Raw genomic sequence first — 24,455 nt, 5'->3', positions numbered from 1 at the left:
ATAAGTGACCAGAATTTCTCCCATTTGTCCAGGACACTGAACTCTTTCAGGACATCACTTTCATTAATTGAAGATGTACTGGTTCGTTCTCTTATGGACATAATCCCCAAAAACTCAAATTATTTGATTGTTTGAACCTATGTGTATGTTTTTTTTTTAGAAAGAATAATCAGACATTAATCAGACAATAACCAGACATTATTTAAGAAATCAAACTGTGGGTGCATGAGATGCAGTTCGCTATGACGCCAACATCATTTTATGAAGGAAATGAGCGATGGAGATAGACACACAACCTAGAACCAGGAAAGGACGACAGGACAAAGAGGGAATTCACAGCGAATGAGACGAAATGGAGTACATTACATTATAGCAGGGGGGTGGGGTCTCACCTCCCCCCACTCAGCCAACAGGAAGCAAGCCAGCAGGATAATCAATAACAGTGACTGCGATTTGACTCAGGCCTTCCTACACAACATGCTCATGAGCCAACAACACTCCTGCTATCAACGACCCTCCCTAGTAAACCTTCAACCATTCTCCCTTCCCAGTCCACTCAGCCACTCAGGATCATTTGACCATATTGTAGACCCCAAAATGGACAAATATCATACAGTTTGAGTGCTCTGAACATAGGCTTGAATCCTGTTGATGACCTGTGGATTTATGTAGACAATAAAATATTGTGCTCCTTAAAATAGAGTCAGTGCAAACTAAAAAAAAGTGTGTGGTCCTGATGCTTCTACAAGGCAAGATAGACTACAGTTTAGAGGCTACGGATCCAGAGCATGTCCTTTGTGTGTTCTCTCACAGTTGATGTCACTACAGCCATTGTCAGAGGCAAGTGGTTGCATGTGCACAGACATGCACAAGGGAAACCAAAACATGCTGCAGTATGATACTCTGCAGAACCATCATAATAAAAATGCCATCCTCTCTCCCACAGTCTGTAAAATGTTACCCAGCATGCAGCGTAATTGCAGCTCCACAGCAGAAATTAAATACTGGGAACTGATTTGCCCAGCGCCATGTGAAGCGCTGTAAACTTCGCTAACAACAGTCTGACAAAACATGGAGTGTTAGAGAAGAGTTTGTTAAACATGCACTCCATGACTTCTGCTGATCTCATGCTGAATATTCAGAAAAAAAGCAGAGGCTTTAAACGTTGCACTGGTTTTATGCCTTCGGACAGGTTGATATCAGGTTGCTACGGTTGGCCGAAGCCAGAGAGAACGTTATGTTCCATCACCAAATCTCTGACATTACACTGATGTACACATCCAGATAGAATGACTATTGCAAGATGAATTCTGCGTGTGTGGAAAAAGGTACTCAGATCAGTGGGGCAAAGTTAAGTCAACCGTTATCAAGTCTACAAAGCTGGTCTTCTACTAATTGTCAGCTCAACAGACACAGGCTACGCTGTGCAGTCAGCTTCACAAAGTACAGTCCTGATTTTCTGATTTGCTGTACTTCACATATAACACACCACCCTGCAGGGCCACATAGAAATACGTGTCACGCCTGAGCCAAGGCGCTGTGTAAAAGTCCTGTTATCCTGTTGTTTGCTACACGCTAAAGTTCACTGCACGGTCTTCAGAGGGTGAGTCATGTCAGAGGTTGCATGCCAATGGTAATCCACACAGAGAGATGTTAGGAGATGAAATAGTCATAGGTGTCCCAATTAGAGCATCTGTGTTGGTCCTGTGTTTGTTACAACAACACTAGGAAACCTGGCAGTATGTGGGAACAATAGGAAATAGCAAACAAATAGAACAGAATTAGAATAAGGGATTTGATAAGAGTTGGATCGGTCGAAATTGTCAGAAAACAAGAAGAAATTTTAGAAAAGGCAGTGGTTTGGAGGGGCAGGGGGATGGGGTGGGGTTTAAAGACAGGGTATGAGATTCATGGGGAAGGGGAAACACTGGCATGAAGCAAAATTCATGTGAATTTCTCTCGAGTGGCGTGTGAGGGAAACCCTCATGTCACGCAGCTGCCGGAAAATGAACAAGCCTTACCTTAAATTCACTACCATCCCTACACATTATCCACCCACGCACAGCCCATAAACAGTTTCTCTGAAAAATATAGGCAACAGTGACCTGTGCAATGAAGCCAAATTATCAGCTTGCTCTGGATACTGTAAGCAAAGTCTGGAACTTTCCAGGATTGCTTCTCTATCTACTGTCTGAACTGAAAAGTGAAGATGTGATTCAAACTTTAACAGATTGGTTAAGTCTCACTGAAAAACAGCAATCTGCCAATCCGTTAAGCACAGAAAGTTCACTCTGAATTAGCGTTACGTATCTCATGACCAACCTGATGGAGCTAAAAAATATCTCACCTGTGGCGTCTTCCTCTTCCTCTTTCACCACATTGTTGTCATCCACATCCTCCTCCTCATCCCCCTCATTTGCCTTTCTTGTATTGTCCTTCACCGGGACCACAGTGAAGTTGGTGGGCATTTTTACACCATGTGCTTCCTCTTAACGTCTCCTGCTAGTCACACTCTTATCTCTTTCTCTTTTCTCCTCCCTCTTGGCTCTGCTGCTCCTCTCTCTCTCTCTCTCTGCTCCTCCGTCCAACAGCTGCCTCTTGTCCGTCTTGCGCTCCTGCTCAGTTGTTTGTTTCTTCCTTCAGTGCCCTGCTGCACTTTCCAGGGCAGACGTCGGGACTTACTTCTGAGTTTTTGTTCCTATCGCTAGGATTCTGCTGTACACCCATGTGACCCTGACCTCCCCCCCCCCCCCCCCCCCCCCAAAATCCGCACTAACTATCCAAATAAGGAACAGCACCAGCGCCCCGCCCAATGGGGGCAGTACACACAAAGACAGACACTTTCAGAAAACATGACATGCATTTGTGCTCACGAGTGTGTGAGAGAGTACATAAAGCTGTCTCTGAGCCTGAGGGCAGATCCTCTGGCCAGGAATGCTGTTCTCTGTCACACACAACAACAGACAGGAATGTCAGCCTTTGTTTAAAGAGAGGAGGAAATCCAGAGCTGCTCCACTGAGGACAGTTTGCGCACGCACAAATACACACATATACATTTCCCCTCTTTCTGTGCAGTGTTATTTGATCCTATGTGCACAGTCAGGAGTGGGCAGGGCTGGTTTAAAGACATATACTGGCTGTCACACACACCCGAGGACGGTTTGCACACGTGCATTCACATACTAACACACACGTTCAACCTACAGTACGTGCGTCTCATTCAGTGGATTGTATGTTACTGTGAATATAAGCTTAGAGATGGAGGATGGGGAACTGATGGAGGCATAATGTGAGAGGAGAGAGAATCAATTCAAGTGTCAACTTCATGCTCTTATCTCTTCAGAGCAGTAATATCACCTGAAACTTATGGGACTGTTGTTGTTGTTGTTGCTCATAATCAAATCCATCACCTGACTTAATGGCTAATCCAAAAACAATGAGTCATTTTCCCAATGCATTGCAAGTGATAAGATCTCATACCAAGCAGCCAACACCCCTGAGTGATGGGAAATGCTGGAAGCGGATGTACTTGAGGAAAAAGCCACAGCAGTGATGACCACTTCTTTCATACTGCTGCGACCCTGGAGCTTCATTTGGCTGCTTAACATCTGGAGAGTCACCCTCTCCCCCCTTCAGTTCCCCAACATGACGACATGAGAGATCAATACGGTCAGCGGAAGGGTGGGGGCCGTAGGAAAGAGGAAAGGGAGGAGGTGGAGCAGAAGGCAAGAGATTCAGAGACAGAGACGGGCAGGCAGAGCGACCAGTTTAGGAGAAAGCATCGCCTCTTTCTCACCATCGCAGCTCATTTCTGAAGACAGAGCCAAAGAAAAATTCCATCCGGTACTGATGTGGTTAAGAGAGTTTCTAAATGTTTTGACTTTTATTCACTCCAGAGGTATCCAGGCCTTGACTACAGTCATCTCGATGAAACCTTGACATATTTAGGCACTGGGTTGGTTAGATTACTATATTTCCCGTAAACAGGCTTTACCAAAAAAGATGATTTGTTTGAGGCAGTGATTATATAATCATTACATCATGTTTTCCGCCTCATAACAGTTTACATTTATACCTCTAGTGCAGGGTTTCAACTCTTCACTGCAATTACAATACAATACCATGACAGCCCACTGACATAAAAATACCAGCCTTTCAGTACATGTCCACAGAATTGAAATTTCAAGTTTACTGTCACCTCGATCTAAACATTTCACCCGTTCACCGTTTGGTCGCCAGTTTTGTTTTCCTCTATACTGCTTCTGTACTGTCAGGAACCATAGCGCTCCACACAGACTGTCAGATATCCAAGCCGGTATTTCACAAATACTTTGTCTAGACATCCTGCTATGGAATTGGCAGGTCAAGTTTCAATAAAACATAATTCCAGTAAGTGGGTGTGGTTGCAGATATGGGACTGGCTCCAGGCAGCATGCACATCAAGTGCTTAGTGAATAAGGCTGGTCGCTAATAGAACAGTTACCGTCCCTACAATCACAGAGAATTATCTTAGGTGAAGGGATGACATTAACAACAGTGATCTGACAACTCAATCTACACAGAGTATTTCAGTGCTACTAGGGTAACAAAGAGAGCACTTATCTACTCCCTGACCAGTATATGAACAGTGATGTAACTGACATCCGCTGATTAAGACACCAGACAGTCAGACTGCTTCTCAGGGACAGTCAGTGCATCCAGGCCAGGAGGACAATGCCCCTTTTATGAGAAGGTTTGCAACCCTGCACAGTGGAGAGTGAAAACTAGGTTAGAATGATGTGACATAAGCTGCTCTCAGCAGAAAAACTATTTTTCAGCATGTCACGTTTGATGGAATATCTCACAGCTGAAGCATGACAGAAAAACACAGGAACACAAGGGGAGTTATTACATAACCTCAGGCTATTACATAGACTCATCTGTTGCTCCAAAGGAACCATGGGAAGAGAAAATAATGATAAAATAGTAAAAAGACTAAAAACCAACGTCCCTCACTTTCTACTGTAATGTAGAACATTTGCTCACCCAGCAGTAACTTAGCTTACAGTCACTTGAGTCTGACAGTACTGGGGATTTCTCTCTGCTCCCTGTGAGGGGATATAACTCACTGAGGACTTATTCCTCATTGGAAACGGTAAAGACATATATATATCAACCTGGAATTTCCCCTCCATGCTAATGGAAAAACTGAAAAAACATATTTTCTTCAGTGCATATGAAGTCAGTTTTTCAAATGCTACTTCAGTGATTTCTTTCAACACATACTATATACATGTACTTAGATGCCGCACACTGTAATATTCAAACTGAGGCTCTTCACAAAGAATGAAAGAATGGTACTGCATGCTGTTTCAATGTAAGATTTATTCTGTGGCAGAAAAAATGACTGTGACTGCTGTCCCTGACTAATTAATGTATAAATTAACCACAAAAGATGAGATGCTGTGCATCATAATCTGTCAAACTGGAAATTCTGTATGGGGGGAAAAGACATACAGATTATAGTATGTGTATAGACTGCAAAGTCTATGGTTCGGTCCACAGGTCCACAGGCAGTGATGAATTTGTCAGCACTGAAAATAACAATAGTTCCACTGAACTGAACTTTTTCTCAACAGGCTCAGATTTCTAACCCCAAAGTAGATTTATTGATTGATTCTACAAGGGAAGATGGGAGGAGAATGGATTTGCCACAGATACACCAAGTACAAGCCAAGGACACAAATCAGGGCATGGAGAGGTGCCCAGCTTTCTGCTCATGGACACAAAATGGAGATCACTCCACCGCCTCGCAAGTCCCTCATTGTTATTCTCTTTAATGAGCTCACATCTAACTCTTCATTTCATTTATTGCTCTTTACACATGGTCAATATGTAAACAAAAAGGTTACTTATAATGTCATTTATTTTACTCCAGAATTGATTGACAGGTCCTTTAATATGAACATACAAGAAAACAACAATCTAAACCACTAATGTGTTTTGTTGCTGTTAAAGACTGTGTTACTTTATTAAACACATAAGTAAAATGGGCCCATATTATCATCTTTTATTGTCCATTATTGATATTCAATTAAAAATAAAAACTGGTTAAGTCTTCAAAAAGAAGTACACATTGTTCTGGAAGAGTAGGACAAAGCAAAAGTTAAAACTGTTTGACAGCAGCCAGGTAGCAACGCCAGGTAGATGGGTGATATCACCTATCACTACTCAAGAGCTTTAAGTGCTACAAAAAATCCACAGCAGCAACAGATATCGCCCTCTGGAGGGGGCAGGATGAAGTACAGCTTCCTGTGAGGATTAACAGAACATGCAATATACAGAATGACGCTGTGCAAACTGTTATACACTACAAAAAAAGCTTAAATCTAAAGGAAACCAGGGTGGTGAAAAAACTAGAGTATCATCTCTTTACCGTGTCATGGGAGTCTGGGTCATGGTCTTAGTCACATGGTATCTTCCCTTCTCTATGTTACTTCCTCTTGCTCTTAAAATTGCACTGCAAGAGGGCAGACAAAGGAAAACCCCTGATATACTATACAATACTACACTGTAAACTGCAGTAGTTCAGTAACATCACCTCTAAAATCCAGTGTAAACGCAGCAATACAGCATCTCACTGGAACCATGTTTCTTCTTGTGAGTTGATAAATGCAAAAGCAATATTCTGCAGTGTTTTAACTCAAGATTTCTGAGCCATCTGAGCCTCCCTTTTCCCCAGAGGCCTTTTTGGAGTTATTGTACCATTGGTCTGAGTGATGTTGTGCGTTTACACAAGCCATCTGAAAGTAACTCACAGAATGTGTACATTAACATTACACAGTTGTGGCCTTCATCACACAGTAGATAGCTGAAGACAGATGACGCTCTGTTGCCCCCACTTGCTCACATCAGGAAATGCACCAGTTACATCACCATCATGACAATATTTGGAGAAACTACTTGTTCTATAATTCATGCACATCTCGACCAACAGGCTGAGATAAAATCAGCCAAGCAGGACCAATCAAAAATGCAGAGCGGAATTAACAGTAATCGGTGTAATCAGGTGTAAACTGGCACATGGAAAGGTCATTTTTTTTACAAGCACTGACTCAAGTGAAACGAAGGGGAAACATCATATTCAGTCAGACTTTCCTAATGTCTGACTGTGAAACGGTGACTGAGCCTTTTAAAGTTCCCCTCTGAAACATTTCCATGACTTTTGTTTATTGGTCTGTAAAGGAGACCTTAGCGGGGTGTTGAACGTGAACCGAGACTCTACAGAAAAATCCCACCGGTCACAATCACCTATTCAAAGTCAAGGTAAGCCACTATAAGTGATCTGAGCAAAGGTAAACACCCTCTCTGCATGCTTTGAGGCAACATGGAGTCGTTAATGACTTCACTGCACACATGGACAGCCACACCTCAACCATCTCAGGTAACAGCACGCTTGCGTCGCAGGCATCCACTAAACACTGTATTTGACACAAGCAGCTCAGGTGACACATTCTTCTCTCTTGAAGATGAAGGCCTTTCCTCTTTATATTTCTTTTGAACTTTTTTTCAAGAAATGATGCATCTTCTGTAATCAGGGCTAATCTCAGGTCCAGTTTCCATTTCCAGTTTAGTGCTACTTTCAAACATCTTAGTGCTCACATTATGGATGGACTGTAGTACACAGTATGATCATCATCATAAATGAACTGTGGGAACATACATATGCATGTTCATACCTCTGCCCGTTCCACCACTGCAGAGGCCTGCCAATAACAAGAAGGGCAAAGAAGAGGCGCAATTTCACCAATTGTTTCACACGGGCGTCGTTCCAACAGTACCAGAGCAGCTGCCGTTATGGGCAACCATTACCCACAGCTGTGGCTATTTATAGCTCCTATACAAATAATTAATCACATGTACCTGTGAGCCACAATTGGTGGTCATGTCTCAATCATCATTATCAAAAGTCAAAAAGATGATCAATGATTAATTAGTACTGCTTATATTGGCGCAGGCCTTGCAAAGTGCTTCACAGTTGGTGATAAAGTGAAATGGGCATTAATGCGGGGAAATGATGGCTCGAATGGAAACAGAGAAAATTCAACCCTCATAAGTAACTGATTGAAATTAAGTCTATGTTTTTGGAGATTGCAAAGAATAAAAACTCAATCGGTGAAATGGGCAAATAATCTGAAGAGAGAATCTTTGATTATACACAAACAACTGCATGGACATCACAATCTAAACTAAATAATCAAGTGGGTCTTCATTTCCTAGTACGTCGATGAACATATGGAATTTTGTGGCGATACTTAAAGGAACATTGAACTCAGCTTGAGAATTAAGTCAGGTATACTATGGAAATCTGCTGCCAATTCTTGTCTTTTCTCTCTCTCGATAGTTGGACAATAACATCAGCCAGTGAGCAAGTTTAGCAAAAACAGAAGTTGAGAAGTTTTGTCAGCTCAGTTCCTTCTTGGGAAGACAGTGTAAGTCATGAGAGACGCTGGAATGATTGAAGCTCCCGCTGTATCGGTTTCCTCTCTGGCCTTTGACTGCGCTGCAGTCATTTAGGCTGCTGGTGACTGGGTGGGGTTCAGAAGGTTAGCCGTAGGTTCCTCATTCAGAACAAGCAGCAGAACATGATACTCAAATGTCTCCCTACACATTTCTGACATCTGATATCCACCCACGCCACTACCAAGCAGCTCTTACTGTACCTAGCTTTTTTCTCTCCAACAGGTGGACACAATAATCTGAACACTTAAACATTATAGTGCCGAAATTAAACACACAAGTAATGCTTATTTTTTGTTGAGACAGTAACAGATAAGGTGTTGATTAAACTCTGTGGTAATTTGTGGTTGTTGCCTGACAAAGTGGTGAACCTCACTCCATCCACCCATCATGAGACTATCACTGATTACCAATGAACCTGTTCCTAACAGGTGTCTCTGGAGCACTCCACAACTTCCCCAGTCTTTCGTTGCTCCTGTCCCAAAAATCAATGAAGCTGATGAGGTAAAATATTAAATATATTGTCTTTGTACTGTTTTCAATGGAGTATATGTCAAAAGATTTCTTTGCCAGCTCCTCATGTCATTTCAAAAGGTACATTTTGCTCTCCACGTGCCCCATTTGGCTTTATTTCGTCCCACAACAGTATTTACTGCAATAGCAAAGGCCAAAATGACTCACAGTAAATGCCTTACTTAGCCTCACACATTCTGCTGACCAAGAACTGGAAAACCCCATGACTACCAACACCAAATGAAGAGAACTTCCAGAGTCAAACATGTTCTGTGGTTTTTCCCACAACGTCTGCTCAATGTCTGGTTAGCAACAGCGGCTTTCAGCTGCTGGAAAACTGTTACCGTTATCAATCTGACCACATGCATTGTGTGTCTGCAATAAACACTAGCGGCACTCTTATGTGCAGAGCATAAGAAGAGATAAGAACCGGATTTCAGGTTGACTACAGTTGTGTTTCCATATCCAGTAAATCTGGTGCATTGATTAGCATTAGACATTGTGCGCAATTATAGTATTTAGGGATGTCCCAATGCAGTTTTTTTGCTCCGATCCCCATTCTAGCTCTTTAATATTGGTCACCTGCCAATACTGTGTCCCATCCAAAAAATATATTTACTTAAATGTTCAGTAACTATGTATCTGACGCACTGCAGTAACAGCTGCAGCCACTTAATCCAAACATTTACATACATTTACACTTAATCCGCCTTGGTTCAAAACTACTACATACTTTGAAACTATATACTATTTACTAGGAGCAATAACATATTTATGGGTGTTAGAGTTTAGCAAATGCATGTATTTTGCCAGCCTCTGTCTGAATTCACAGTCACTAACCAGTGCGCCCAGATCATCTGTCACACTGGCAATATATTATACTGTAAAATGACCCACTTAAGTATGTATCTTGGTTACAAATCTTGAAAAAAATTGAAGTTGTCTGTATCAAAATTGTTGCTTATGTTTCATATATACATACATACAATTTTCTTTGTAAATCGTCTCTTTTTTATTTTTTATTTAAAATTCCCACTCTTTTGTACATACTGCTGTTTTTACTTTGCATGCACTTGTTATATTACTTGCTTTACTGATGCTGCTGTAATTTGGAATTTCCCCTCGCGGGACTAATAAAGGAATATTGAACATTGAATACATATTATGTCAATATATCATTATCGGATTTTTTAAACTCCCAAACAATACCAGTCTGGTCCTTACAACTCCAGGTCGGACTGCATTTCAAGCTTGCCGCTGGCCATTTCCACATGGCTGCCACAGCATAAAACTTTGGACTGCGCATGCATGCCATCCATATCTTGTTGACAGCTGTAGCATTGTGTCAAACCCAGTTTCTGCCAGCAAAGTAACAAAGGAAGCAGAGGCGGGACAGTAAAGCTCTGAGTAAGACCACCCCCCCCCCAGATCTCAGATCATCATATTCTGTATTTACAAGCTGTATAATGTGTCATGACTTCACAAGGACAACGTGGGTTATTTTTAAAGGTACTGATAGCTACGCAAAACAGTCACTGAAGAGCCACAACAGGAGCTGGCAACATGGGCACAGTTTTGGAATTCTTTAAGTGATATGTGGAATGTGAATGTAATGTTCATATGCTTAAATTGTCAAAAGAAAAGAATAAGTAAATGAGTTAATGCAGGCGCACACAAAGGAGGACTTTCAACTGCTCGTGTGGATAAAGCAGGATTATGTTGTTGTGACTGAAGAATCATAAAACAAGAAAGATGTGTCCCTAATATGCCTTCAGGTCAGGATTGAGTAGAGGTGTATTTGCAGCTGAAATTAACGCTGACACTGAGCTGACTGTCACGTTTTTGCCCAAGGTCAGAGAGGTCAAACGTGTATTGTCATGATGTAAGTATACTGTTTAACTGGTATAACTCTTGGATGAAGGGTGTGACACCACTGCTGACCTTCCAAAACAAATGACAAACTAAAAGGCTAAACCATGTCTGTGTGCATTTCCCACAAGAAAACGCTTCAGTCTCTCCGGCGAGGGACACGCCCCTTCTCCTGAGTGTTGCGTGTAAATAAGGAGCAACTGGGACAAACATCCCACGCAGGACTGGCAGGGGAGGCGGCGGACTGGGAGGCCACACAGGAGCAGGAGCAGATATAGTGGACGCCAGGGCCCAGTTGGTGTCCATGTGCTGACTGCTGGGCTCCAAATAAAGCAGAGGGCAGCACATGATAGCCCAAGGTGCATGCCTCTTTAAAGATGAATGCACACGCATGCATGCAAACATAATGCTGTGCGGTGAGCTCATTCTGAAGACTCATACTCATTTACTAACCCTAACCCATTCATAATGGCCCCACAACAGTATCTGTACTGTGTTTATCATGTAACTTCATGCTCCACCTGAAAAATAGCCCCATTCTCTAAAGTGTCCTTTACATGCAACAGTTTTCTGTTTTTGAACTACATCCAGAGCCATTGTGTAGGAAAAACACAGCAAACATCACAGACATTCAAAAGGACACACACACACACACATACACACACACACACACACACTGTATAAACCTCAAGAGACCTTCAGACCTTGACGCAGCTTCTATTAAAAATCTCTAAACTCAGGCTAAAATAACCCCTCTGACATCATCAGGGTTGTCCTCTCAGCCACAGAGAACATTATTGAACAGTTGAGTTGTGCTGCACATGATGAGTGAACTGATTTTAACAGGTGCAAATCAATAAAAGGTTGTGGTATCCAAAGACAGATTTTAAACCGCCGCACGACTCTGCTCTTACATATATGCATCTCTATCTCTAAATCTCCACAAAGAGTCTCCCCACCCCAACAGAGAAAATCGCAACACCACTGCAATAGCACTGAACAGAGGAAGCATGTGTTACTGCGAAGAGCCTCAGTTGCAACAGGTAGCGTGAGAATGACGCCTACTGTTCAGCAACAAGCCTCGACAATGTTTCCCTCTGCCAAAGATCTGCCAATGTGTGACCTGTAAGAGTGGCTATGCGTACTGTCGCATCAAGCTTAAATCTGACACCTTTCGGAGACCCTCATCCCTTTAGAAACTCATCTGTCTTTCACCACCTGCTTAATCTCTCATAAATCCAAATGTAATCTTAGTCAGCCTACGTATCAGAGGCAAGCAGGAGGGTACATCTATGCTTCATGCGGACTGAACAAGGAACAGGCAAAAAGCACATTTCTAGAACGCCTGAAAGCCTTTAGGGCATGCCAGTGAAACAAACAGCTACTATCACCCAGCCAGCAATACCTTCTATAATTTCCACTTCCTCTTTACAATGTCTGTTACTTCATCTTCACTTATATATTTCTTTTGCAATCTCAGTGACAAAAAAAAAGCCAATTTCACAGTTCAGATCTCATTTGAAAAACATCAGTATTGTGTTTGATCACACAACACTGCATTCTAAAGTCCCGATGAAGCCCCAATCCAAACACCCCTGTAGCCACTACGAAAAACAAAAATCTGAACTCACAGTCGAAAAATAAACTGTTTATCAGTAACCTTCTTTCTGCATGTTTTAGAAAACTGGCAAAAAGCAGTCTGCTTTATCCAGACCCTTTACCGACTTGTCGTGATCAGAAAGTGAAAGAATGATGGCGAGCGTGCGGGTACACAGACGCTGCTCTGTGTTACTAAATACACTCATAGGTGGAGTCTCTGTAATGGAAAATGCCTGGCCATCCATTATCTAAAAATGGTCTAGACTCATTATCTGCTACGGTTATCAACTTCATCATCCTGGAATTTAATTTAGCAGGAGCATCCAGTAGCCTATCAATAAACAGATTACAGCAAAACAAGCAGGTATCCCCCGCTGTCAGCCATGTATTGATTGCATTACAAAGACTATAACAGAGGAAGGAAATGAGGAAATGGTTTTCGGAGTTACTTGTCCTGGATTTCAAAGGATCAATATTTAATTATAAGATTTGGTTTTCTATTAATTTATTGTTTAGTTTATAAAATGTCAAAAAAAAGAGTACTAAATACCAATTTTCAACAGTCAAAAATGCAAAGATATTCAATTTACGGAGAAATAAAACAAGCAAATTCTCATCCTTTGAGGGGGACATGCATGGACATCTCAATAATTAGGTTGGGTCAAACAGATTTCCCCCTGGGACTGAATGATTTAATAACTTTGTGTATCCTAACTGTGAATGAACCACCATAATTCTAATCATACAACAAAGCCGCATTCTTTCATTGTGCCACCACCCAGCTGAGCATGTGTCCACAGAGGGGGTCCAATCGTCTTCAGAATCATGTACAGAATGCTCGGGAGACAATATAATCTGTCCTTGTGTAGCTGAGAGTGAATGCAAGGCAAAGGCCGTGACTCTGCAAACACACACGAATGGATGCACGTGCACACCAATCTTCATAGTAGGAATTTAATCTGATTTAGAATGAAATTCAACTGACGCATTAAAACGGAGTATGCAGGTAGGAAGCTGTCCTTGTATCACAGAAGAGGAAATCATGTGGAGGGCATTTTCATGGCTCTGTAGCTCTAAATCAAGTACAGATGAAAATACACGGATTGCATTTTTATATATTTATATTTCTATACAGACAAGCAGTGTCTGAATTATTGAAATCCACAATCATAAGACATGGAGTTCTGAAATCAACGCACCTTTTTACACAATCAGAAGCAGCATTGACTTATAACCTTTATTTTATCTAATCTCATCAAATATTGTTCTGTGTCAACACAAAAGAAATGGAACACGTTACTACTCATAGCATTTCAGTCCTCTAATCACCATCAGTCGCTGCGTTTGGGCCAGAAGCGGACTTGGTACCTGCCTGGCAGCTCGTACTGGCCCGAGGCCAGCAGACATTTTTTGATGGACCTAACATAAGACCCTGCGTCAAAGCAACACTCTTCTCTTTGTCCCCCCCCGGTACCACAATAATCACCAGTGTAACCTTTCCAAATTTTCCATCCACATTTGATCAGTCAGTGGCAGAAGTGGAAAGTACTGACCCATGCTCATTCACAAGAAACCACAAATAGTGACCCATTTTAGCTGCCCTGCACAGTCTAACCATCAATACACACCACAGAGACGAAGACATTTAGCATGCTCCCTGGCCCGGTGTGCCAGCCGATCACTCCAGCAACCCTCACCTGTTGCTATAGAGGCACCTTGTTTGTGAGCTCGAGAATAAATACTGCAGCCAAATGATGGTTCAGCTGCAGGGACACAGTCAATATGAGAAATCACTCACATTAACCCTGCAGTGGATTTTCAGAGGAAACCCCGCAAGTATCAGGACATAAAATTCAATCTTCCTTTAGTCATAAAAGCCCATGGGGAGCTAATGAATGCGTTTTACCACAGACACACCTTACTGTCCTCAAGGATCACTGCAGTGCTTAGCGTTGAGCCTACCTCAAGGCTTATTTTGTGATCTCCATTGTTCAAGACTGAAACTGAGGTTCTCTCCTTTCTTTCAAAAGATACAAGTGCCAAATCCCAGTCACATCACCTGTACTTTAATGATAACAGAATAAACTGCAGTTCATTCAAGTCCGAGACGGGGAAACGTGCAGGAGGTCCAAGTACAGTTTGCACATTAAGGCGTCTTCAATGAGGTGGAGCGAAATATACACATTTGTCATTTTAATGGTCACTTTTATCGAAAGTTTAAGAGAGCAAAATCTTCCAGAGCAGTCTTCAAAATATGAGGTGTCAGTCTGCTGAGTGGACTGTTTGCTGACAAATGACAATGTCACATCACAATAACTTCACCAAAGAATGTTAAACAGCAGTGTAGAAAAGTTTTAATGACTCTTTTTTCACAGACTGTGTGTGTAACATTACTCTCCCGCAGCCCGGCTTCATTAGCCGAACATTACACACCGACAGGAGCGCAGACAAAGTGAAATGCGACGGCTAACGTTAACGTTAATCCTCCCATAGACAGATGAGATAAGAAGTGGGACAAGGAGTTTGGAGGGGGCAGCTGTCTCTTACCGTATTTGTTGGGCTCCCTGTTGTACTCCAGGATAGGCACCACGGCGTTGGGGTCCTGCGGCTCGAACACGGAGTCCTCCCCCGCCTCTTTTTCCTCCTCTGTTCCTCCGGCGCTGCTGCAGCTGCCGCCGGCGTCCGGGGTCGGGTCAGCGACAACCGCGTCCGGGTGCTCCCCTTCCCCGGCGACCCCAACACCTCCGCCAACCGGGACTACTACAAATCTTTCGCTCATGTCCCAGCTTCTTCTCGTCCACTTGTCGCACTTGTACTGGAGGAAAAAGACACCGTCCGGCTTACCTCTGCGGTTCACGCGCGAGGAGGGCGAACACACAGGACAGTGTACAGAGGGACGCACGCTCACGGGCTGATCAGAGGATTGATTACAGTACAGATGTGCCCGCCCTCGGCCTTCGCTCATTGGTTGACAGCGCCAATGAGCGCCGTCAACCACCCCATGAACAAATCAGAGTGGTTGAAATGTGCTAATTGTGGAATAAGCGAAAACTAAAATTTGCATCAATTTAATAATATCCTCCGCACAAGTCAACCTCTCTGTGACTTATGACAACGTAAAATAAGTTCGAATTGTGAAAATATATAATTTAAAGCATTAATACCAACAACATTATGAAGACTCTAAGCACATCATGTACCATAAGACAATTATATATAGTATTTCTATAAATAGGTTTCAGACTATACAAGATGGCCATACTGGGAAAGAAGGGAGGGGAGAATAACCTCACTTCCTCATGTGGTGTCAGCAAATTTTCCCCCAGTCATCAAGTATTGTTAAGTTCATGTCATACCTGCACAAAATGTTCTGTATGTTTTGGAGCATATCTGTAAACTCTGAATTATACGTGCAATATACTCATTGTTGTATGTCAAACTCATTACGAGCTTCTTTAATGGTCTCAAAATGACAAGGCAATTAACACTCACCCTTCACATCCTCCACTATCAATAGCCTGCCTCAATAAATCATTCTAATTTAACAAGCAGTGATGGTTTATTAATTTGCCAACACCTCGCCATAATAACTTGGTATGTTACAGCTCAGAATAAACGGTTTGTCAATACCCCAATATGGCATGACCTCTCATGTCCTGGTAGTTTTTGATCCATAGCCCACAGTTACTGATCTCAAAACTCCCAAATTTGAGCTTTTTCAGTTTGACACACTTTAAATCACAGTTTCCAAGAACACACAGAGCAACAGCACACAGTGTCTCCTGTATTCAAGCTTTTTCTGTCACCACAACATCTGCTTTGAAGTGTCTTTCTCTGTTGGTGTCATAGAAAACACATGATGATCTGGTGGTGGAAATCCCAGCTCAAGATAACTACACCAAATGAAAGAATTGTTCCTCGGGCATCTGTTCACCAAATTCAAGGGGAATCCATACAGATGTCACTGTGACAGACAAACAAAGAGGCTTGAAAACGTGGTCCTTTCACAGAGATTACACAAGCAGCAGCTTTTTAAAAAGCAACAGGTTGCTTCCTTGAACACACCATAAAAAATAGCTCATGATGCGTGGAAATCTCAGGTCAGAGGTCAGACTGAAGGCCTGTGGTTGTTGTGCTCCCTGTGAGACTCACCCTTACCATTGGATTCAAGGTAAAATACAAGCACAGTTTAGCGTAAAGCCTTCTGGTTCTTTAGACATCATGACAGTTTTTTTTTTTTTTTTTTTTTTTGAGATAAAACAACGTCCCAGGCAAATGTAACCCACACATTAGTGCCACCCAGCGATGGAGTCAGAAGGTGACCAACGAGGGGCCCATGATTTCGTAATCCGTGCGTGGATGTAGGTGACACATACCAGCTATCTAGTCATATAGTTTCATATTATATTCATTTCGTATTTAGCATTCATTCATTCAATACAGTGATTAAACAATGTAATTCTTAATCGTGTACAATTTATCATCGCCAAGGGCTTCAACACCCAGTTTCTAAAGCCATATGCTCTCACTAATAGACTCTGGCCCCTGTCATTTCCCATTCAAGCATCTCAGCTTGCACAGAAAGCTTGTCAAATAGTCTGCCATTTACTTTTCAGCCATACAAAACTCCTGAAGAGAGAATATTTTGGATGAACTCCAGGGGACCACTCAGACAGTAATTGCCTGGCATTGCGTGGACATCTAAAATAGACAGCTGGCGGGACAGTTGGATGACCAAAGGGTCAGGGGGGTGGGGGTGGGGGGGCTGGGGGGAGGTCGGGGGGTGGCTGTGTTAAAGTCAGTTCAGTTTAGCTGCTGATTAAAATGACAGACGAGCCACCAGAACGTGCCTTACAGCGCAAAGTTCACTTTCCAAGTGCCATTGCAGACGAAGGCATTTTGTTTATGCGTATCATGTGTCTTTACACGTCTTTGTGGAGATGCTCTTGTCTTTTCTTTTTTTTGTCTGACTGGATGAATGCATGAAGGGTGGATCCAGCACACCCAGGACGCGAGACCAAAATACAGAGCTGACAAAGTAACTTGTAATCCTCCATGTCCATGTTGTTTTACTCATCCGGAGCTCAACTCATCACCTCACTTCAGACAGACTGGACAAAATGAAGTGCAGATTACTTTTTAAGCTGGGTGTCAGACAGTCAGGCAGATGTGGCCTTTACAGCACAGCCGCAGTTGCAAGTGCTCAGGGGGACAAATGTCAGCGTTCGTCTTTGTGCCACCTTCGTCTTTGCCCAGCCAGACTGGATGGATGGAGATCCAGCTCTGTGGCAGACTTGTTCATTGGAGCACTGTGAGATTACACTGATTTCTTACAGGAAGAAAAGCGCCTGACCTGACGTGGTCAAAGCAGCCATTCATTTAAGAGTCTCTTATGTAGTCTGAATGAGCTAAGGGGAAAAGGAAGTTTGGAGATTAAACTAATGAAGACTATGGAAGCCCATTTCTGCGGGGAAAAAGGAAAAAATGATGAAAAGTTAGACGATACAAATGAAAGGATGCACTGATGCTTCTTTTTTTCAACCAAATACAAGCACTTACTTACTAAGGTTGACTGTTGCTTTCATACTCTGGTCCTCGTCTGTTCTTTGGTCACAGCAGGAATCCCATCCAATGCCAAAGCATCAGACATGCTCACTTTTCGGGTTGATTCCTCAAGCAGAGCCACAGCAGACCGTCAGACAGACAGTTTATTGCACAAGTTTCCACTGGTGAGCTGTAAGATTGTCGGGGAGCTCATATTCAAACCCGAACCTTATTTAAAGTTTGATTACAGATATTTCAATATACTTCCATATAAATACATAAAGTTTAAGAACTAAATATTCGCACAGTCTGCTTCTGCTCAACGAGAGACTGTTTGGAAATGCAGTTTCTGTGATTTCATCTCAAATTCTGACTTATAATGGGTGTTTACATTTCATCATATCTCACTTTCCATCTTTTTTTGTCTTTTCCAGGCACAAATGGGCTTCTATAGATTCTTGTACAGCAACAAAGGCAATCTTACTTTTTTCTGTTTCTAGAAATAATGGTTTTGTACATTTGTTTCATTGCATCAGATGAAAAAAAAAAATCACTGAACTCAGGCTTGATTATTATCAGGATGTGTGTCATTTCACTTTTCCCCGGGGTGACAGAAAAGAGCTGGTTTGTGCAGTTAACTGTAACACGCATGATTAGATTCAACTCACTCAAAATATGGATTAGCCGTCTACAAACAGTCTCCTCTCAACCTGCTCTGTTGTCACAGAGACTGTCCTCTCGGAGGGAGCTGAACCAACTGGCTGCTGTGGTGAAGTTGTTGTTGTCACAGTGCTTGAGTGAGATATATTTAACCCTCCTGACCCGGCCTTTTCTGTTCAATGTCAAGAGAGAAAAATCAGGATGGTGACATGGTTGAGCATGTAATCCCACATATTGTCATTGCCCTGGAATTCCTGCGTTTACTGTTAAATTTTATCTTAAAGAGCTCAGAAAATCTAAGATGGTTTATTCAGAAATAACTGTCATCCAACCTGCTCAGGTTCGTGACTACTTCACTGCTCTCCTCCAGATTTCTACATGTGCAGTTTGCAGGCAGCTAAACTCAACACTCTTGATTAAGTTTTCTCCACAACAGTCATTTACAGTAAGGCAGCCCCCTAAAGTCTGCTCCAGCTGTGTTGGAGAAATTACTGGAGCCACTGATGACTGGACTGCATATGGGTCAGCGCTATAGCATGAAAGGAAGCTTTTATTCTGAAATGGGTCCCCGCTGCTGTGCCATTGTGCTCCCCCTCTCGCAGCAGACAGCAGTGGGTAATCAGCAGCGCATCCTCAGCTCTGCAGTCTGAACAAGTGTCAGCGGGGAACGTGACGTAAGAGCGCACAGAGGTGATGCTGCGAGGAGCAGGGCCACAGCTGCCACACCTTCACCCAGCACTAGAACGGCTTCATACCCTTTAACAGGAATGTTACATTTCACAGCTTTGTTTTGTTGTGTGTAATAAAATAAAGAACAGATCACACTTTGTCTGCTGGGTAAAAACTCTAATTTAATGATTGTCATGTGTTCATTTAGAGAGTAACCTGCTGCTGTGCCTGATGAAGACATGGTACAACTCTTTCATCTATTAAACCTTTTCTAATCTTAAAAAAAAAAAACAGAAAATATAATAATATAATAAAAGTAACCATTAAGTCCAATTACTTAACAGTTATAAGCAGGATATAAATAATTAATAAATGCTTTGCAACACTGTAACGTAGTTATCAGCATATATAAGGACATTTTGAAGCTTTTTTTGATTCTGTTGATATTGTGAATAATTAAAACTCCTCTTGTGAGGCTTCTGTAACTAGTGGTTAACATGACTGTAACACAGCTGTAATCATATAAAATGTCATTTCTACCCATATGAGAGGAGCTGGACGTTTGGTCAAAGAAAATAAGACATTTGAAGACTTCACATTCAGATTTCTAAGGATGTGGTGGCCATTTTTCACTATTTTCTGATGTTTCATAGACTGAATAATTGATTGATAAATACAAAAAACCTGGCAGATGAATTAATAATGAAAACAATAATTAGTTGCAGCCCTCAAAATATTTCTAAGGAGTTAATAAATAATTTATTGCACACGATAAGGATTTCTTCATGTATGCAGTCATTTATTATTAAATGGGCATTGCATGTTAAAGCAGCTGAAGCCTGCAAAATGTATTTGCGTATAACAGCTATGACTGTGAACCAAAGGCAGTGTGGTGGAAAACATTGCCCGCAGGGGATAACAGACTGAGTAGCAGGGACTATAGAAGAGGTAGGAGACACTATTGTTTTTGTCTGCATGCAGATGGCACACTGTAATGAGATCCCAGGGGCTGCACTATCCACGAGGGACAGAGGTGTATGTGTGTGTCTTGTGCACAGACACACGGAGAATATGAGTGTGCTTTACATCTGGACTTGTGTCTAAAGTCACGTTGTGTGTGACGGTAATGTCTGCACGATGTGCAGCTGAGTCAGTGACAGCCAGGCAAGTTAAAATTATCCCAGATCACAGATCTGCCCTGATGCAGACGAAGTGGTAAAATAGATGTAGACAGTGACAAAGGCCAAATTTTTCAGGGTGGGTATGAGATTGTTCAAGCTCGATGTACAGAACAAATGACCCGGGTCAACCACAGGCGCTGTTGGAAAGACAAGCCCGTTTTTGTTTTGTTTTTGTAAATATTTTATGCAGGTACCTTAAATCAAGCTGCGCATCATAATACAGGCCAAGTCCAATTGTTTTCTCCACACATTTATTTTTTTTTACTTTGCCAGGTCACGACTGGGCTTTCCTTTATTTATAATGTTATCTTTAGAAAAAAAAAAACACGAATACAATTAAATTGAATTTGGTGGAAATACAACAAAAGCGGGTGTTATAAAATTAATTTTTTCACTCACTAATTAAATTCAAGTTTCTCCATATTTGTTAAGCACATCCACAATGGGCTCCAGATTCGGCACGTCAACTTTGATACAAATCAGCCGGAAGGTGTGGCAAGAACAGGAGAGTTCGGACTATGACAGGTCATTTATGGTGTTGTGACGCCCTCTAGTGGATTGTAGTGGGTCACTGCAGCACAACGTATACAGCTACACTATTCAGATACGCGTAGTGCGCTCTTAACCCCCAGCACCCACCACTAACCAGCACTGACCCTCACATGTAATGCGATGATTGTCTTTGTAGTACAATAATTATATTCATATTCGAGAAATAACTACATTTATTCTAGTGCATAATTACATTGTGTTTATTTATTTGACTTATTTCACCAACCTGTGCTGTCGGCCGTGGAGGTTTATTGCATTTCCTTGTGTCTTTTTATTGCACTGATTAGGAGGAGCGCTCCTAATTTCTCAGTACTCTGTGATGACAGTAAAGGCTTTCAATTTCTATTTATTTGCACTTCTAAAAAAAACAATTCAATATGCAGTGGGCCAGTATTTGAGTTGCAATTTAATGTTTTTATTACAAGTTCACTTTACATGTTCATACCAAAGAGTGAACAAAAAGGTCTTCAGTTATAAGGAGAAGAAAAGGGATGATAGGGGGGATGTCTCAGAGAAAATCCACAAGTCACATCATTCCCATATTCTCCTGCAAAAGGCTTCTAGTTGAGGGCCACGGCAAAACCTTTAGCTTGCACCTCTTGAGGTAGTCCATTGTGGCTTTCGAGGTCATCAACCTACAGTGGACCACAAGGGCAAACACACTGCAGTGGCCCAAAAAACTTCCTTTAGGAGAAACGTGCTGCAGCTTCAAAAACACATAGGAAAGTCCAAAAGACGCCCAAAACATGTTACAGGATGTCAAAACAAATGCAACAGAAAATGCTGCATATTCTGTCAAGATAAAGGAACTTCTCCAGGCCTCTAGGGCGAGTGCGATGTGGAACGGCTTGGATTTCGATCCACCTGTTGTAGAAGCCATCCTCTCCTGGGTTTCAGTCGAGCTGTGACATCCAGCTTCCCTGGATTATATGCACGTGTAATTGTCCTGCAAATCTCTTTGACAGGCAATCAGAATCCAGCATGGGAGTGGCAGACTCCACCACCATTCTGTGAGCTGGAAAAAGAATCTCCTTCACTCCTACACTCAGCCAAAGCTCTCTTCATCCACACCAACACAGCGATGCACCTTCAAGGATTTTGGCCAAGCAAATAATCTTTTACATCGAGAACACCAGTATGGTTTCTCCCCAGTGTGGCAGCGCAGGTGCTGATTGTAGCTACTTAAATGAGTGTACCTCTTCCCACACTGCTCACACTGATAGGGTTTATCACCAGTGTGGGTGCGCAGGTGTCTGTTGTGATCACTGGACTCAGTAAACTGTTTTCCACAGTGGTCACACTGGTATGGTTTCTCTCCCGTGTGAACAAGCAGGTGTCTCTTGTGGTGACTTGCGCAACTAAAGCTCTTCCCACATTGTTCACACCGGTATGGCTTCTCCCCCGTGTGGACTCGCAGATGTCTCTTGTAGTCACTTAAGAAACGGAAGCTCTTCCCGCACAGTTCACACCGGTGTGGCTTCTCTCCGGTGTGGACTCGCAGGTGTGTCTTGTAATTACTTAAGCGACTGAAATCCTTGTCACAGTGTTCGCACTGGTACGGCTTTTCTCCGGTGTGGACACGCTGGTGGTCCTTGTAACTACTCAACAAACTGAAACTGTTTCCACATTGGTCACACTGGTATGGTTTCTCTCCTGTGTGGACACGCAGGTGTCTCTTGTAATGACATAAGTAAGCGAAACTCCTTTCACAGTCATCACATTGGTACGGTCCATTACGGTTACACAGGTGTTTTCTGTATGAACTCTGGCTGCTGAAATGTCTCCCGCATTGGTTGCAGCCGTACGGTGTTTCTTCCGCGTGGGTAAGCAGGTGCAGCTTGTATGGATTGAGTTGGCTGAAACTGCTGCCACATTGTTCACACTGGTAGTTGCTCTGCAGCGTGAGTGAATCCATGCCGAATGAAAGACTCCAACACTTCTGACGGCGATCCTGTCTGTTTCACCTGAGAAAACCACGGAGACAGAGGGATTAAGATCAGTGTGGGGCTGGAAACTGCTGCTAGTCATTCAGATCAAATCAGTATTTATGATCACAAAGGTGTATGACAAAGTCACCATAAACACAGGTTAATAACAACTGTTACTCTGTGCTGTCCACCAAATCAATGTTTAAAATAAGCGATCACAGACAAGGTGAGAGGAGTTTTTCATAATCTTCACTAAAGAAATACTTTATGATATCAAGTTTCATAATCAGTATTTCGCAAACTGTTGGTTCATTTATACATGTTACACAGTTTATTTACGTGGTTATTTCTTTCACATTGTTTCAGGACTGAAGGTGCAGTGTTTCCATTAGCGCAGGGCTAACACACTATGTCAGCCTCACTTAGCATTAAACATCTGAGGTAACAATGAGGAATATGAAATCATCCTGTGCCTTCTCAGGTCATCGGACTGTTTGAAGGGAAAAGAGCGAATACTTTGGACACAGCTGAGTGAAAATCCAACTGCTAACACGCCGTCTAATGTCTACCGCTAGTAGCATCTTAGCGTCACACATCCAACATAAGACGAAACAAAGTTAACAGCAAGATGCTGGAAGGAAACTGCTGCGTTTACACCGTCAGCCTGTCAAGATTTAAAGTGTAAACTTAACGTAAACGTGCTATCATGAAGCACTAGCTAAAGCACAGACGAAAAGACAGCGACAGTTTACCTGTTTACTCTCCTGTCTCCACTTCCGCCCACTGCACGTCACGACGGTCACGTGACAAAGCGAACCGGCCCAAAGCTTTTTTTTTTTTTGTGAGCAGAATCCCACAGTAAATGTATGGGAAAGTAATTCAAACAACATCATAACCTTAACCAGACGGCACTTCAGAATAGGACTGACCTTGAGAATAAAAGTTGACACTGTAAAATTACTCAGGAAATGTGTACCAGTGGTAGGGACTGGGCACTGCCAATTATCAGTAACCTTGAATTCCAGCTCTCCCATTACATTCACAGTCTCCTTTCTTAAAAAAAATGATGCTATCGTGCCCAATGAGCCGACATTTTCTGTCCGCAGCTTTCTCCTTTTTCATCTTAGACACCTCAGACCAACTCTACATTCATGTGAGCCTCCTTCTATTCTAAACGTCCAGGTAGAAACACTGCACTGTTTCCAAGTCACTCTTCTTTCATAGACACAGTCAAGGCTTCCTCTCATATTCTTTAGATGGGGTTCATATATAATTCAGCAGTACAAGAATTTGGGCAGATTAAACAGTCTATTAAAGAATCTTTGCATCAGCTGGAGGAGCCCATGGGTCTGTGCATCAAACAGGAAAACATCATTACTTCTGCTTCTATTTACTGGAAAGCTTCACGTTCAGTAAAATTTGAGTTTGTCTGTGTCAGAGT

General features: G+C 42.3%; 2 protein-coding genes across 7 annotated transcripts in view; both read right to left on the bottom strand.

The window, feature by feature from the left end:
- slc12a7b (solute carrier family 12 member 7b) overlaps positions 1 to 15,358 on the bottom strand; it is a 54,297-nt gene extending 38,939 nt beyond the window's left edge. For 4 of the 6 annotated variants that reach the window (XM_076761138.1, XM_076761139.1, XM_076761141.1 and 1 more), the window contains exon 1: positions 15,028 to 15,358. In XM_076761138.1, the coding sequence (XP_076617253.1) occupies positions 15,028 to 15,259 (232 nt within the window). In that variant the 5' untranslated portion in view covers positions 15,260 to 15,358. Of the gene's footprint in view, positions 1 to 2,347; positions 2,707 to 15,027 lie in introns of those variants that run through there. The other 2 variants (XM_076761140.1, XM_076761144.1) reach the window with 2 other exon arrangements.
- Positions 15,359 to 21,479: 6,121 nt separating this feature from the next.
- On the bottom strand, positions 21,480 to 23,047 carry LOC143339940 (uncharacterized). The gene has a single exon (XM_076761503.1). The coding sequence runs from the start codon at positions 22,999 to 23,001 to the stop codon at positions 22,132 to 22,134; it is 870 nt and encodes a 289-aa protein (XP_076617618.1). The 5' UTR covers positions 23,002 to 23,047; the 3' UTR covers positions 21,480 to 22,131.
- Positions 23,048 to 24,455: the final 1,408 nt, after the last annotated feature.

This window comes from Chaetodon auriga, chromosome 21 (genome assembly GCF_051107435.1).
Source record: "Chaetodon auriga isolate fChaAug3 chromosome 21, fChaAug3.hap1, whole genome shotgun sequence".
NCBI lineage: Eukaryota > Metazoa > Chordata > Actinopteri > Chaetodontiformes > Chaetodontidae > Chaetodon > Chaetodon auriga.
Note: the sequence above shows the minus strand (reverse complement) of the source record. Positions and strands in the feature narration are given on the sequence as shown.

What these genes read in the sequence shown, in the direction of transcription:
- LOC143339940 (XM_076761503.1), bottom strand. Translation starts at nt 23,001, where the DNA reads ATGGATTCACTCACGCTGCAGAGCAACTACCAGTGTGAACAATGTGGC.